The sequence below is a fragment of the Galeopterus variegatus genome, unplaced genomic scaffold, assembly GCF_000696425.1.
Source record: "Galeopterus variegatus unplaced genomic scaffold, G_variegatus-3.0.2 Scaffold3107, whole genome shotgun sequence".
In the NCBI taxonomy this organism is placed as follows: domain Eukaryota; kingdom Metazoa; phylum Chordata; class Mammalia; order Dermoptera; family Cynocephalidae; genus Galeopterus; species Galeopterus variegatus.
Window position 1 is genome coordinate 170,999 of NW_007729218.1, and position 14,932 is coordinate 185,930.

The following is a 14,932-nucleotide window of genomic DNA, read 5'->3' on the forward strand; positions in this document are numbered from 1 at the left end:
CGCTAGTGTTCCTGTCCCACTAGCGTAATAAACTTCCTGACTCTCCATCTCTCTGAGTGACTGGAATTATTTCCTCGTCGAGTTCTCTTTCCATAACAATAGTAGGCTTATAAATATTTGTTGAATGAATGAATGCAAGATTTGCAGTCAGATGACTTGGGTCCATAACCTTGTTCTGCCACTGGCTAGCTGTGTCATCTTAGGAAGTGATTTCACCTTGCTGACCCTCTGTTTCCCTTTCCTTATCTGTAAAATGGGGATAATAAGACTTCCCACGTTCTAGAGTTATTATGAGGATTAAATATGTGTTAAGACTTAACATAGTTCCTGGACTGTAGGAGGAAGTCAATAAATGTTAGCTTCTTTTATTGTACATTCATTCAACATTTATTTGAATAATTGTGCTATATCAATAAGTATTTATGATGAAAGATCCTGGGGCAGAAGGGGTATATCTCCCCATCTCCACCCTTTTCACTTGACCAAGTTAGAAATTTCTAATGAGTTTAATCTGGACTATATGTGACCAGCATACAATTTGCTGTACATGGTCCCAAGTTCTGTTTCTCTCAACTTTCCCCCAACAAGGCTGGTCAAAAGGTGAAGCTGTAACATTCCTGTCCTGTGTCTAATTTTGTTATAGTACCTCTTTGGACAGCAACTCATGAAGCCATCTTTTCAAGTCACTGTTAGCAGAAACTATTCCTAAACCTAACTAAATATCAAAATCCCCCTAACGACTGGCTGGTTAGCTTAGTTGGTTGGAGCGCTGCCTTATAACACCGAGGTCATGGGTTTGGATCCCCTACCTGCCGGTCGCCAAGTGAACACATCAAAACCACCCTAGAAGCTTGGTAAAAATATGAATTTCCGGGCCGGCCCGGTGGCGCACTGCTACAGTGCGCCGCTTGGGAGCGCGTGGAACAAAGCTGTCCAGGAAACTCAGGGGCTAGAACTGGAATCCTAGATCAGATGAAAGCAAAGAGGAAGCGTACAAATATGGAGGCAGTAGAGACCCACCCTCAACTGTAAGTAGCTGCCTTCAGCAAGGAAGGGGCTACACCCAAGGTGCTGTCAGCTCCAGTGTGGCGGTGTCTGGCTCAACATAGGAACACAAGCAAAGGCAAGCCCTGGGTTCACATCATGCCTCTACTCTCACTCAGGGGATTGCCTTGTGCATGTCAGTTCTCCTCTTGGAACCTCTTTCCCCATCTGTAAATGAGTGGAAGGCCACCCACAGGCCCATGTGAGGATGTCCTCAGTGAATGCACATGAAAGCACCTACGGTGAGGCCTGCCCCACCTAGGGCCCAATAACGCTGCTCCCCAACCTTCCTTTACCAAGTGCCCAGGAAAGAGCAAAGTTCATGAAGGAGCAATGTAGGAACTGTGACCACAGGCAAGGACCTGGATTCCATCCCCACAGGTTTTAGCCTCAAGTAAAGGAACATTAATGATTCACCCTCAATCTAGTGATAAGAGTGAATCTGGGGAAGGTTTGGCTCTCTGCTGGGACTGCTATGTTGTTATCTCAGACCATCAAGAAACGGCACTAGCACAGGTGAAAATAATGGCAAACTTTATTGGCATAAATCACAGGAATTGAAATGGGAAAAGCCAGGTTAGAAGTTTACAGAGAAAAAAAAAAAAATCAAAATCATATCATCAAATAACCACTGACCCAGAGAGTGGAGCCCAGAAACCACAGTCTCTTTTGGGGAGGGGTTTGGGGTGGGTCACTGTAAACAGAGCAATAAGGCCTACGGGTGGAAGTGGAGACATCGGACCTTTGGAGGGGCCAGGCTAACTCCCCAGACCTGGGTTGCGAAAAAGGAGGGACCCTCTTCTGAGACCCTAGTGAACTAGACTCTACTAGGAGGCTAGTGGAAGGGAGGCTAGTGGAAGGGTCTTCCTCACCTTCATACTCCACTGGGGTCCCTTTTTGTTGACCAGGAACCCCAGGCCTGGCTGCTCCTGATTCATCCTTGAGAAATAGGTCTGGGGGCTTCCTGTTGTTCTAGCGGGATCCTGACCCTCTGCCCAAAATCCCATCAGGCCCTCTTGCAACCACCTGGGCCCTTCTCCCCAGACCTCCTGAGAGTCGATCCCATTTGTAAAAGGGGAAGAAGCTATACCCAGTTTCCAGGAAGGGCAGGAGAAGCACTTCTGGGGAAGTGCTGCGGCCCAGTGGAATCAACAAGACCAAAGAGACCTTCACAGTCTTTATGGTCTAAATCACATACCAGCTTTCCTGAGAAGGCAGAAGAAGGAGTCCCAGAGAAGCAGTGAGGAGGCGTAGAGTGTTCAGTGGGTTCTCTTTGTTGCCAAAAAGTTCACAGGGGAGCGAAAGCTCCTAATGGCTTGCTCAGAAGGGAAGCAGCCCCCCTCTAAGTGTACTTTCCTCTTCTCCCTCAGATACAGGACAGATGAGGTTCAGAATTCTAGGCCCAAAAGGGCAGGACACCCTCAGGCCAGTTTTAGTGAAGAGCTTGCTGGCCTGAGGAGTAAGGAAGGGGTTTCAAAATACAGCAGTTTATAAAACAGTCCTGGTGAGCTGTTAAGTTAAAGAAGGAGTCATGTAGCTGCTCCCAGTTCACCTGCTTGTGCTAAGAAAAAATAAAATACAAATTGCTTCCCCACCCTAAGCCCTCAGTACAAAGCAAACTCCATACCAAAGCCACTGTCACCAACAGGACCAGTGGCAGTGGACAAGGAGAAGGAGTAAGGAAGGGGTTTCAAAATACAGCAGTTTATAAAACAGTCCTGGTGAGCTGTTAAGTTAAAGAAGAGGAGTCATGTAGCTGCTCCCAGTTCACCTGCTTGTGCTAAGAAAAAATAAAATACAAATTGCTTCCCCACCCTAAGCCCTCAGTCCAAAGCAAACTCCATACCAAAGCCACTGTCACCAACAGGACCAGTGGCAGTGGACAAGGAGAGTACAAAAGGGAACATCTTTAAAATCTCTTCAAAATCATTTCATATAGAGAAGTAAAAGCAACTCGGGTGATATGAATTCAAACCTCAGTGTAGAAATCTACCAAAGTCGGTACAGTGTCCAGGCACGGGTGATGCTCCCCACCTCACGCCGTCCCTGGAGATGAAGGAAGTGACTATAAAACATTATTGCTGGAGAGGCCTTTCTCAGTAGAACCAGAGCAGTTATAAAAGGGGAGGTCGAGGTAAAAAGAGGAGGGCAGTCACCCAGGCCCGGGGAGACTGGAAGAGCAGGAGGAGCCCAAGGAACCTTCCACGACCCCTTGGGTACTTCTACCCTTGGATGGATGGATTTACGCTGGCATTGTCTGAAGGGAGCTGGGTGTCCCCCAGTACTCTCAGAACAAGGATAATCAATGAGGTCGGTGGAGAAATAAGGATAAAAAGAGACCCCATCTGACGCTGCCTGCCCTCCCCCACCCCCGGCTCTAGTGTGGGGTGCTGGCCTGGCCAGGCTGGTTCCTGGGGACACACATATTGTGGGCCCCCAGCCTCCACCTCCTGGGAGGATGAAGAGTACACAGCCTAGGGAGAGCTGCAGGGTGAGGAAGGAGGCCCAGGGGCTCTGGCAGGGGTGAATACAAACGGTGGGACCCCTCGCGGCCCTTTTCCCATCCTGCACCTGCTGAGGACGAGGGTTCCAGTTTCAGTTGGGTTTGCCCCTTCACCCTGGATGAGGCCTCTGGGTCACAGTAGCAGTCAGGGGTGCTGGGCTAGGGAAGGAGGCAGATGAAGGGGTGGGGGTGCCTAGCAGAAGAGCTTGAGGAAGCAGTTCTGACAGTAAGGCTTGTCGTTCTGCTCCTTGAAGGTGCCCTTGTTGAGCTGCTTGAGGCAGAAGGCACAGACGAAGTGCTCCGGGTGGAATTTCTTGGCCATGGCAGTGATGCAGCGGCCGGTGATGGGCTTCTGGCAGCCGGAGCAGAGCGAGCCACGCCGCTCATGGTAGTGCACCTCGCAGTAGGGCTGCCCATCGTGCTCGAAGAAGCTGCCGTTGACGAATGGCGTGAAGCATTCCTGCCAGATGGAAGAGGGCAGTGGAGGCAAGGGGGCTCAGAGGGCTGTCCCTTCCTGTGGAACAGACCCCAGAGTGATGGGCAGGAGACAGTCACGGCCAGCCCACTCACAATGACTCCCACTTGCTAGGCATCTCCTGTGTGCTGAGTGCTGCTCTAAACGCTTACTTAATTCTTCCACCACAGGAGGCAACTGAAGCGTACAGGTTAAGTGACTTGCTCGAGGTCATGCAGCTACTAAGTGGCACAGCCTGGATTCCAACAAAGGTCTGACTCCTGGGCCTGTAACCAGGTGGCTATAACTGTCCCCAGACACCCAGGTGCTGGGAAAAGGGGTCCATAGTCAAACTCTGCATCCTAGATTCTTGTATGAAGAATCTGCACATTTAGGTATAAAAAGCTTTGAGAAGTCCTGCAGTGAACAGTATTTCCCAAAGTTATTTGGTCAAAGAGCCCTTGCTGAATCCCTAATACCATCTGTGGGCCCCCATTACCCCACAGAGTGCAGTTTGGAAACCACTGCCCATTTCTGTTGAGACAGCTAAAAATCTGTATTATCTCATTTAGTTCTCACACACTTTTCTCCTGAATATGAGTAGTCTCAGGATCACTGTACAGGACTAGGCTGAGGGATGTGTCTACCTTGCTCCTGGTTTGTCTCAGCCTCAGTACAAGCCCTGGCCTAGGACCTACAGAACTTGAGGAAGTGCACCCCCTCCTGCTCATTCATTAATAACCCCAAATGAGGCCCCCAAGTTGGATCCAGGCAGCACAATGAGGAGCCCGTCTCTCCTTCTGCCTGCTCCCAGCGCCCTCCAGATACGAGGCCGGGGGAGGGGATCCTTACCCGGCACACAAAGCACTCAGGATGCCAAAGCGTGTTGAGGGCCGAGATGTAGTTCTCCAGGATGGCCCGGGCACAGCCACCACATTTGGGTGCGAACATGTCAAAATAATCCTTCCGGCAGTAGGCCTTGCCATCTTTCTCGTGGAACCCTGAGGAGTGGGGGTTTAGAGGACAGAGTTAGGGCCTCTAGAAGTACAGCCACCCTGACTCCAACATCAACAAAGTCTCCCAGCCCTGCCTCCCCAGCAGTACCTTCAGGACCAAAGAAGGCACCACACTGGGCACAGAAGAAGTGCTCAGGGTGCCACGTCCGGTCAAGGGCTGTCACCACTTTCTGTGAAAGCAAAATATGGACTCAAAACCAAGCTGCCTACTTGGATAGATCCCATAACTGAGACTCCTGGGCAAGGCTGTCTTTCCCACATCCACCCCCAGCCAAGGAAAGAGCAAAACACTCCCAAGATCAGGGTCTCTCCTAATTGTGCTGTGAATACCACTAAGAATTCATATTGATTGAGAGATATGACATGCCAGACACACGCTCTCTCCTTTAATCCTGACACGGGGTCAAGGTCATAGGTTCTATTGTGCCTCCCGGGGTTTTTTTAATTTTTTTTTTTTTAATTTTAACTTCTCAATATACATTGTAGTTGATTTTCATGACCCTTTACGGGGTCAAGGTCATAGGTTCTATTGTGCCTCCCGGGGTTTTTTTAATCTTTTTTTTTTTTTAATTTTAACTTCTCAATATACATTGTAGTTGATTTTCATGACCCTTTACCCGTTCCTCTTCCCACCTCCCTCTCTCCCCTCCCCTCCTTACATCATATCTGTTCACTTGTCTTAACAAGTTCAAGGAATTTTTGTGATTGTTGTGCTGTGACTCCCATTTTATAAGTAAAGAAACAGGCTCAGCGAGGCTAAGGCATTTCCCTAATGTCACACAGCAGGAGGGCAAGACAACTGGGATTCAACTCAATTTATCTGGTCAGAACTCCTAGTTCCTAGGAATCTTGGAAGATGGGAGGTGCAGCTTCCTAATGTGCATTAGGACAGGCTGTGGATCGGGCCAGAGTTTGAATCCCAGCCCAACTGTTTTCTAGCTATGTGAGCCTCAGGCATGTGATGTGACTTTTCTGAGCCTCCAATGGCACCACCTGCACCCTCAGAGGGCTACAGTGAAGATAAAATGAACTGATGGGAGCACAGTGCCTGGATAAAGAAGAACCATGGTTGCCCCTCCCCGCTGTGCTGTGGGAACTCACATCCAGGATGGGACCATTGCAGTAGTAGCAGCGCGGAGAGAAGAGGTTGTGATAGTCCTTTTCACAGTAGGGCTGTCCATCCCGCTCAAAGAAGTTCCGGGATCCGATCTCCTCCTGACAGTGGGTACAGACGAAGTGCTCCGGGTGCCACGTCTTCCCCATGGCAGTCACAACCTGAGAAGGAAGATAAGACTGCAGCTCAGGGCCAAGGCCAGCCACGGAGCACCTCACCCAAGGAACAAAGGTCCCCTTCCCACAGGCTGCTCCCTCTCCTTCCCTACCCCACCCCTCATCACCTGCCCAGCAATGGGCTTCTTGCAGGCCCCGCAGACCCCTTTCGCGACCGTGGCAACTCCCAGCTTGTTCAGGTCAGACTGCAGGCTCCCCAGCATGCTGTCCAGTTGGCTCCCAGGCTTTGGGGGCCCCCCAGGAGGTGAGCTGCTCCCTGTCTTCCCCTGGGCCATAAACTGTGGAGACAGGTGGAGAGAAGGAGCTGGTCAGGACTTCTGGGGCTTGGGATAAGAGTATCTCATGGCACCATGGCACAGGGGGCTTTTCTACCTCCTGACAGATGGGAGGATTGAGGCAAGAAGTACAGGTCCCTCCAGGGGCCTGAAGAGCTCTAAAAGTGGGAGTAACATCAGCAGGACATCCTGGTGGCTGGGGGGGCTCACAGACTGTCAGAGAGCAGGGCTCACAGTACCCTGCTGGCATGGCCAAGCCAGGGAAATGTGACAAGCAGGAAACAGCCCCCAACCCTTGGCACTGACCCCTCCCTCATCCTGCCCTTTGGGTCTGCTCTGCTGGCCATTCAGAGTCCAGCCAGCTGCCCAGCACAGCTCTCTATCCACTCTTTGTTCCAGGCCTTGCATCTTAGATAGGGGAGGAAAGGAGGATAACACTTAAAAAAAAAATTAAGGAAGAAAAAATAAGAGACATTGTCATTGGATCACTTCACAAAAGGGAATTTAGGATGAGATAAGAGGATTTTTCCCCCATTGGCACTACCAAAATCAGGAGAAAAAACAACCTGGAGAGAGAGACCCAGGGACAGCTGAAGAGGGAGAGGGAAGTGAGCCCACCAAAGACAGGGGACACAGGAAGGGAGGTGGCTGGGGTCAGAGGGCAGAGAGGCCTCGCCAGGCGCTGGGCCTGGGGGATGGAGGGCAGGAGTCTGCTGGAAGCCTGGGCGGTACAGGGGGGCAGTGGAGAAAGGGAAGACAGAAGGGGGTGTCCACAGCAAAGCAAGAGGGCAGGTGACTTCCCCAGGTTGGGGCCTGGACATCAGATTCAGTGAGATTCCAGAGTCAAAGTCTAAGGAAGGACTGTGGCTACTGGGCTGAGCCTTGCAGATTCAAGGGGGGGGAGGGCAGGGAATGTGTGTGAAGAGTAGGGGGACAGCTCAGGCATTAGGATAGGGGACAGGTAGGGTCAGTGCTGGGGCCCCTCGGTGGCCTGCCTGCATTGGGGGGAAGAGCGGGTCCTCATCGGTCTGGCAGCCAACGGACCTCATGGCGTGGGGTGCAGGAGTGGGCGGGGTGGGGCCCTGCACACCCTCATCAGGGGGTGCTCTCCCTGCACTCTGGACTCTAGGAGAACCATGGGTGCAAGTTGAAGGCCCCAGGGAGGAGGGAGCAGGCAGGCTGGGCAGGGGAGAAGAGCTGCTGGCCGAGGTGTCTTTGCGATGCTGGAACAAAGGGACAGAAGGAGGAGAAGCCAGAACAGAGATGGTTCTTCTCAGGGGAATGGGAGAGCCAGGAGGGAAGACAACCTGGGAAGAAGAAAGGAGGAAGAGAGATGAGGACAGAAGAAAACAGCTGGGCGAGTGGGGGTGGACAGGGCAAAGAGGTGACATCCCCAGGTTCCCCTGGGCCTTCTCACTCTGGCACCAAGAGTGAGGCCAGCATAACAAGGCCACAGGATGCAAGAACCATCCCCAGCATGCCCGAGTCTCCCCCCCAGCTGGTGCTGGGGCCAGAAAAGAATCTGGACACCTGCTACCCTGGCCCAGCCCTTGGCACCTCCTTGCTACCTTCTCTACCAGCTGCCCCCCAGCCCGCCTCCCACGAGGCTGCACAGTGATGACGATGCCCTCAGTCAGCCAGTCCTGGACGGAGGCCCCTGCTGCCCCTGCTGCCTCCTCCGCCTCCGGCTGGATGCCCAGCCGACCCTGCAGCTCTGCGATGAGCTGCTCCTGGGACGGGGTCCTGCTCAGGTTGGCGGGGTCCAGCCGGCGGCGAGGGGACGGCTCCCGGGACATGGGGTGCGCATGGTCTGTCTCCCGGCTCCTCCTGATCACGGAGCGGATCTGGGGGGGAAGGGGAGGCTGTCACAGTCCCACCCTGGGCCTGGGCACAAGACTGCTCAGTCTACCCTCAGGTGCCAGGGGAGGGAGGAAAAGAACAAAACCGCTAGAGAAGAACCAAGCTGAGGTGCAGTGGAGGAAGTGGGAAGACCAGACTGGCTCAGAGCACAGGCCGCAAGATAGACCTTGGACCCAGTATTCACCTCCAAGTCAGCTGCTGACATTGAGCAAGCCATGTAACTTCCAGGGCTCTCAGTTTCTCCATCCTTGGAATGGGCAAAAGTGTTTTCTTGGCTTACCTCACAAGGTATTACAAGAATTATTTGAGAGGATGTTAAGTGGGCACTCTTGCCAACGGCCAGGCCTTTTTCCTCCTTTTTTTTGATTTACAATAGAAAAACGTGGTCTTTCCTTCCAGTACATCTTTTAACCAGTTTTTTTTTTCTTTTTTATAGTATCATACTATATATAGACTTGTTTGTAGTGTTTTTGGTTTTCGTTTTGTTTTTAGAAAGGCATAATGTTTTAACCAAGCAAGAAGCAAATAACAGTAACATCAGCCACAGCTGTGACCATGTGCTAAGTTTTAAACACTTTCCAGCAATCATCTCAATTAATCCTCTGGACAACTTTGGCGGAAAATGGTCTATTATTACCCCCATTTTAAAGATGAGAAAACTGAGGCTGGCAGCAGAGGGCATTGCCCAAAGTCACACGGATAGCAAGTGTTGGAGGTGTGGCTTGTGTCCAGGTCTACCTGGTTTCAAAGTCCATGCTCTTAACCATTACACACACATCAGCATGTCAAGAGCAGCTCATCTGAAGGAAAAAGCCTTAAACAAGCAAGAGGTAGACTGTCGCTACTAGAATGCCGGGGTCTGGGGGGTTCTGCTGGCCCCACAGAGCCCATAGCCAAGTGCTGGACGTCAGGGTCACAAGCCACGGTATTGCAGCATTCTCTGCCCAAGCAGACATGCATGGAGTGGGAGGCTGCATACAGTTAGCCAGGAGCAGCCACACTCAGACCCGCCAAGGGCCATGTCAAGCAGCTATGCGAGCTGGCGCCTGCCTGGCCAGAGGTGGAAATCCTCTCCATGGCGTTGGGTGTGCCCATGACTGTATCAGGTGGAAGCTCCGGCTGCTCCTTCCTGGCCTTGGTGGCAGCTTCAGTAGTGCCCTCTGAGCTCCTGGAGGTCTCAGGTCCCAGGGCTGGCCCAACCAGGCTTCCCCTCCTGTACATCTTTCCACCTAACTGCTCCTTGTCAACTGGGGTGGGGCAGCTACTTTCCAGAGCCCCCAGCTCTGGCCTTGCCCTCTCCTCCCGCTGGTCATGTTCCTTTGTGAGACTCCAGGTATCTGGGAAGACAGCCTGACGGTCCACTGCCACCACAGCTGGCTCAGTTACTTCCTGGAAGGTACGAGCAGCTCCACGGGGAATCTCAGGCCCGAATGCCTCCAAAGTCCACGGCCGCTCCCAAGTGGCAGCCACGACCTCCTCTGGGCACAAAGGGTTGGCCAGTGGCCCCTGGGGGTCTCCAGGCTCCTGGGGACCTGTGTACCCAGCACAGAGTAGACTGTGGCAGGGGGGAACCCTAGAGAACTCACTTGTGGGGTTTGGCAGGTCCCTCCAATCTTGAGCCTGGCTCTCTACATCAAAGAGCCCCAGAGAACCCTCCACAGAGGGAGCTCTTGAGTTGGGAGTATTAGCTGTCACCCCAAGGCCAGCCAAGTCAACCCAGCTAGGGGCCACAGGAGGTAGAAGACGAAGACGCTGTCCATTCTGCTCAGTGCAGGGGACCTCCAGGGTGTGGCCCTGGCCTCGAGGGGAGGGTTTAGTGGTGTATGGCAGGAATACAGAAGGCATGGAAGAAGGAGGAAGTGTGCAGTGTGGGGACGAAGCAGAGCTGGCCGGCAGCCCTGGGGAGCTCAGGGCCACCACGGAGGAGCTGGTCTGGTGGAGGAGAAAGACAGAGGTGGAGAGGAGAAGAGAGAGAGACATGGGGAAAGATGAGGAAGGATGTGCACCGCAAAGGGTGGGCTCAGCCTGAGGGCTCTGAGAGCCACCATCTGTACTGACCCAGGTGGCTGCAAAGCTGGAGCACAAAGAATGACCTTTGAATAAGTCCCAGACCCCAAAAAAGGCTTCCCTAGGCCCCATGTCCTTGGCCCTCATCAAACCCAGGCAACAGAAAACAGCCACTAAGCTGTGCCTGGGGCACCACCCAGAGTAGGTATGAGGAGAAAAGACCTAAGGTGAGGTGGACAACAGGGAGACAGGTGACCAGGGAGGTCAGTCTCCAGTACAAATGAAGGGACAGTCAGCCCCAAGCAGCTGCTCAGTCTTCCTCGGTCACTGGCTCAACCTGAGGCTGTGTCCCTCCCAGACAATCCCAGCTTTCCCATGTTCCCACATCTGTGCTCCAGGAGCATGAAGACACAGGCTGGCTAGGAAAGCACCACAGCCTTAAAGCACCAGGGCAGGGCTCCCTTAAGCCAATGCCTAAAACCAAGTTACTTGCTTCTGACTGTGGCTGCCAGAACCACTGGCTTAGAGCTGGAACCACTGCACACAAGGGTGAAAGCCCAGGCTCAATCCCCCACCTCCAGCCATGCTCCCATCCTCCACTGTGAGAGCCCAGCTGAAGCGAGGCTAGGAAGCACCACCAAGGCCAAGGATGTACAGACCACTCGCTCCCCTTCTCATATTCCCTAAGTTATGCCTCAGAGATCTCCAGCTGACCCACATGGAAGGGTGAAACCAGTAACTGCCAGAGACTTCTGACATTTCAATCCTCATTGAGGCACTGCATCCTCCAAATAAAACATCTCGGGCCTGGCAGGACTGGGAAGGCCCAAAGAGAAGGAGACAGGGCACCTCGTGCAGTACTGCCTGGAAGTTCCCATAGACAAAGCTAGTAGGAACTCAGGCCCAGCTGCCAGGCCTGGACCAAGACGGGGAAGGTAGAAGGAGGTGAGTAAGGGAGGCCTCTGGATTCAGGAGCCAGAGGCAGAAAGACAGAGGACGTGTTGAGGACACCTGGCACGGAGATGAGCTCCAGGGCAAACAACCTCTCAGGCATGGGATCCCAAGCCCACATGGCCCCACAGAGAATGCCCTCCCCCACCAAGAGCAGCCATCAACACAGGGCCCTTTGTCCCAGAGTCCCAGCCTCCTGATCCCCTCGACCTACGTGGCTGGGAGTGCCCGGGGAGGAAGGAATGTCACAGCTGAGCCTTTCTCTGCCTTCTCTGCCTTCACTGGCTGCCACAGCAGCTCAATCCCCATGCAGACTGGCCTGGCCCTCCCTCTCCTGGATCCTGGTATCCTGGCAAGGCCAGGTCACTGCAGGGTCCCTGGCTCAGGGGCAAGGCACCCAAACCCTGGGGAGCCAAAGTCCAGCTACTCACACTGAGGTAAGGGAGGAGAAAGATGAGGATGGGGGTAAGACAGGAAAGATGGAGGGGCCATGTGGCACCTTAAAATCCGATAGCGAGGCCATCAGCTCGTCCAGCTCTCTGGTGGCAGAGGAGGCCGAGATGCGCGTCTGCTGCTGGCTGGAGGTGACTCGCTGAGGGCTGCTCATCTCACCCTGGTTCATAGTGATGGCAGGGCTGCAGGGCAGATATGGAGTCAGCAGGGGCCCAGGCCAGCCATGCTTCTCAGGGGATCAACATCCCAGCTCTGACAGCACAGTCCTGCCACCCCCATCCCCAGGCTCCCCGTCTTTCCTGGGGACCCATCATGGGGAGAGGGCTGTCAGCCAGGGGGACAGAGCTCTGAGGTGAGCTGACTTGGGAGAAGAGAGAGTAATCAATTGGCACCCTTCCTAGGAGGGCTCCTCTGGTCCTCCTAGCCCAAGTGAAAGCTCGCCAGTTTAACAAGCCCAAGCACCCTGTGTGTATCCTGTACATAGATTATTACAATAACAAGATAACACTAATAAGAGCTAACATTATTAAGCACTCACCATGTGTACCATGTGCTATGAGCCAGAAACCATTCCAAGTGCTTCCTGTGTATTATGTGGTTTCACCCCTATCGAGCTAGGTGGTCTTATCCACCCCCTTATTCCATTTGACAGACAGGAAAACTAAGACTTGAGAGCTGACACTTAGTAACTGGCAGAGACAGGATTTGAACCCTATTGCGTGGTTCCAAAGTCTGTGCTAACAGTCACTAAACTGCAGATGCCCCCCACAAGCAGTGTCTGTCTTTTCTGATTGATGGTGGCTGGCTGTGCTCATATGATTCACCACTATACCCCCACTGCCTGGCAACCAACAGGCGCTTGAGGGAAGGGGTGACACCAGGGCAAAGTGGACAGACACTGGTGGTGGCCCAGTGGACACTCACACAGGGCTGGGCACAGAGCTCTCCAGTTCATCCAAGAGACTCTCCACGCTGGGCCGCACGTCCTCCAGGCCCCGGCTCCCATTCCGCTTGGGCTTCTCTTTTGGCAGGGGCCCGGCTTTGCCCCCCAGGGGGCTGTTATTCTCCAGGATGCCATAGTGAGGGCTCAGGGCCCCAGGCAGTGGGGGGCTTGAGTTGGCCTCATCTTGGAGAGAGGGAGAGAGAAAGGCTTCTCAGTCCTTGAACCCTCTGGGGATCCAGCAGCCAGCAGATAGGCTTGGGGGGTCTGGCAAGCCCCTGACCTAGGGACCCAGTCCTACCTGCAGGGAAGCCTGGGGGGTTATGCTGTACAGCATTCAGCTCCAACAGTAGGCGGTCAAGTTCAGAAAGATTGCTGCCCAAAGAGGAGCTCATTACAGTGGGTGAGGGCTCAGCTGACTTCTGCTTGTTGGGGAAGCTTCGAGAGGCAAAGGAAATAAGACAGTGAGAGATGCTCCCCCGCCTTGCAGTCCCCAAATTCTCAAGGAGAATAAGGCAGAGGGGATATAAAGTCTCCCCCAGCAGAGAACAGAGAGTAGGGAAGGGATATGGTAAGAAGAGGGGAGGGAGGAAATCTTGCTTCAGTTTCTCAACAACACAGAGATGCTGTGACAGCCTAGCCTGTCTGCCGCATAGAGATGGCAGTGACTAGTGTGACAGGCGGCTGAGAGGCATATGAGCCAGCCAAGAAACTTGGGGCCTTCTGTAGTTTAAACCAATGACCCTAGAAGCAGAACCCCCTGAGGTCCAGTTGCCATGCCTGGTCCCTGGCCTCAGGTGCCTCCAACCCTGGCCAGGTCCCTGGTATTTCTGAGCAGGAGGGGCAGGTGGCTGGGGAGGGGCTGGGACAGTACCTGTAGACGTGCTCCTCCTCGCCCACTCGGGAACACGGAGAGACACCGATGTCGTCCTGGGGGTTGGAGGTACTGGAAGCTTTGGCACTGGAGCCGTACACAGGTGATGGGGACTGAGGCTGCAGGAAGGATAGTGCTCAGAGGCCTCCTCCGAGAAGAGGAAAAGAAATGGGGCACAGGAGCCAAGGGGCCAAGTCACCCCCAGGAGGCTCCTGCTCATAGCCAGTCTCACCAGGGAATTTCCACAGTCTGGCAGGAGACCAGTGATTAACAGTTGATCACTGCCCCCTTCACGTGGTGGGTGGGGAGAGGAGCGTCTGGTTGGGGACGACTGATTCCCACATTCCCATTCCTCCACTGGCTCCCCAAGCTCCTGCAGATAAGCTCCTTTTACCCCCAAGCCTCTGGGGGCTTCCCAGCCCCCATCCCCACCTTACCTGCTGGTGGATGAATCGGGAACTGCTGGGCTGCCACTGGTCTAAAGGGTCAAGGATGGTGCCATTGAGGGCCTCGCTGGACGGTGGTGGAGGGACAGGAGGTGGCACGGCAATCTCCTGGTACGTGTGGTTTCCAGTTGGGTATGAGTAGGGGGTCTCCTCGGACAAGAACACAGGCCGTTTGGAGATGTGGGAGGTGGTAGACTCCAAGTCTGCCAGCAGAGCGTCTGCAATGAGAAGCCGCAGGCAGCAGGTGAGAACCGGGATCCTGGGAACTCTCCAATGGCCTTGCCCTACTTGCCTGCACCTTGGAAGTTAACGCCTTCCGAGCAACTGCCCCACCCATGGGAGAAATGACCAGCCTCAGGACAGGAAGCCACCAGCCCAGTCCAGGCCAGCCCAGCCAACAACTGGCTTCTAAAGCCGACCTCTTCTTCCAAGCCCAAGAGTGGAGGTGCTCTTCGGACTCGCTGCGGTGGCTGCCCCTTGGGGCTCTCCTACCTCTGGGAGTCGGGCACCTGGCTCTGTGTTCCCTCCCGGCAGGGCTGAGCACTGAGAAATGCCTGCCTGGAACTCAGCACTCTGACTCTGCAGGGCAACACAGACAGTGGGTGGGAGGGGCCCCACGTCACGGGGAGGGGCCGGGCAGTGCCAGGCCCTCACTTGATTTCCAAGAACCTTGGCTTTCTCAGCCCCCAGACTGAAGAGGGCACCTGGGGTGGTACCTGCCCTCCTGACCAGGTAGAAGCAGAACCCCAGGCTCGGAGCCCCTCCTAAGGCTCCAGGCTATGGGGTAAGGTGCGTGGGGAGGTGGGGCTGGAATGAGGC

The 14,932-nt window shown here is 54.0% G+C and overlaps 2 protein-coding genes across 2 annotated transcripts; both read right to left on the minus strand.

Moving 5' to 3' along the window:
- Positions 1 to 2,723: 2,723 nt before the first annotated feature.
- On the minus strand, positions 2,724 to 14,325 carry PXN (paxillin). The gene is made up of 10 exons (XM_008583972.1): positions 14,105 to 14,325; positions 13,668 to 13,786; positions 13,095 to 13,231; positions 12,778 to 12,979; positions 11,900 to 12,035; positions 6,415 to 6,585; positions 6,119 to 6,292; positions 5,106 to 5,187; positions 4,854 to 5,002; positions 2,724 to 4,007 (listed from the first exon to the last, which is right to left on the minus strand). Exons 3-10 carry the CDS (start codon positions 13,186 to 13,188, stop codon positions 3,741 to 3,743), a joined length of 1,275 nt encoding a protein of 424 aa, XP_008582194.1. The 5' UTR covers positions 13,189 to 13,231; positions 13,668 to 13,786; positions 14,105 to 14,325; the 3' UTR covers positions 2,724 to 3,740.
- Positions 13,538 to 14,450, minus strand: LOC103599803 (paxillin-like). Its single transcript, XM_008583975.1, has 3 exons — positions 14,402 to 14,450; positions 14,105 to 14,331; positions 13,538 to 13,786 (listed from the first exon to the last, which is right to left on the minus strand). The coding sequence occupies exons 1-3, from the start codon at positions 14,448 to 14,450 to the stop codon at positions 13,538 to 13,540; spliced, it is 525 nt and encodes a 174-aa protein (XP_008582197.1).
- Between the last annotated feature and the right edge of the window lie 482 nt (positions 14,451 to 14,932).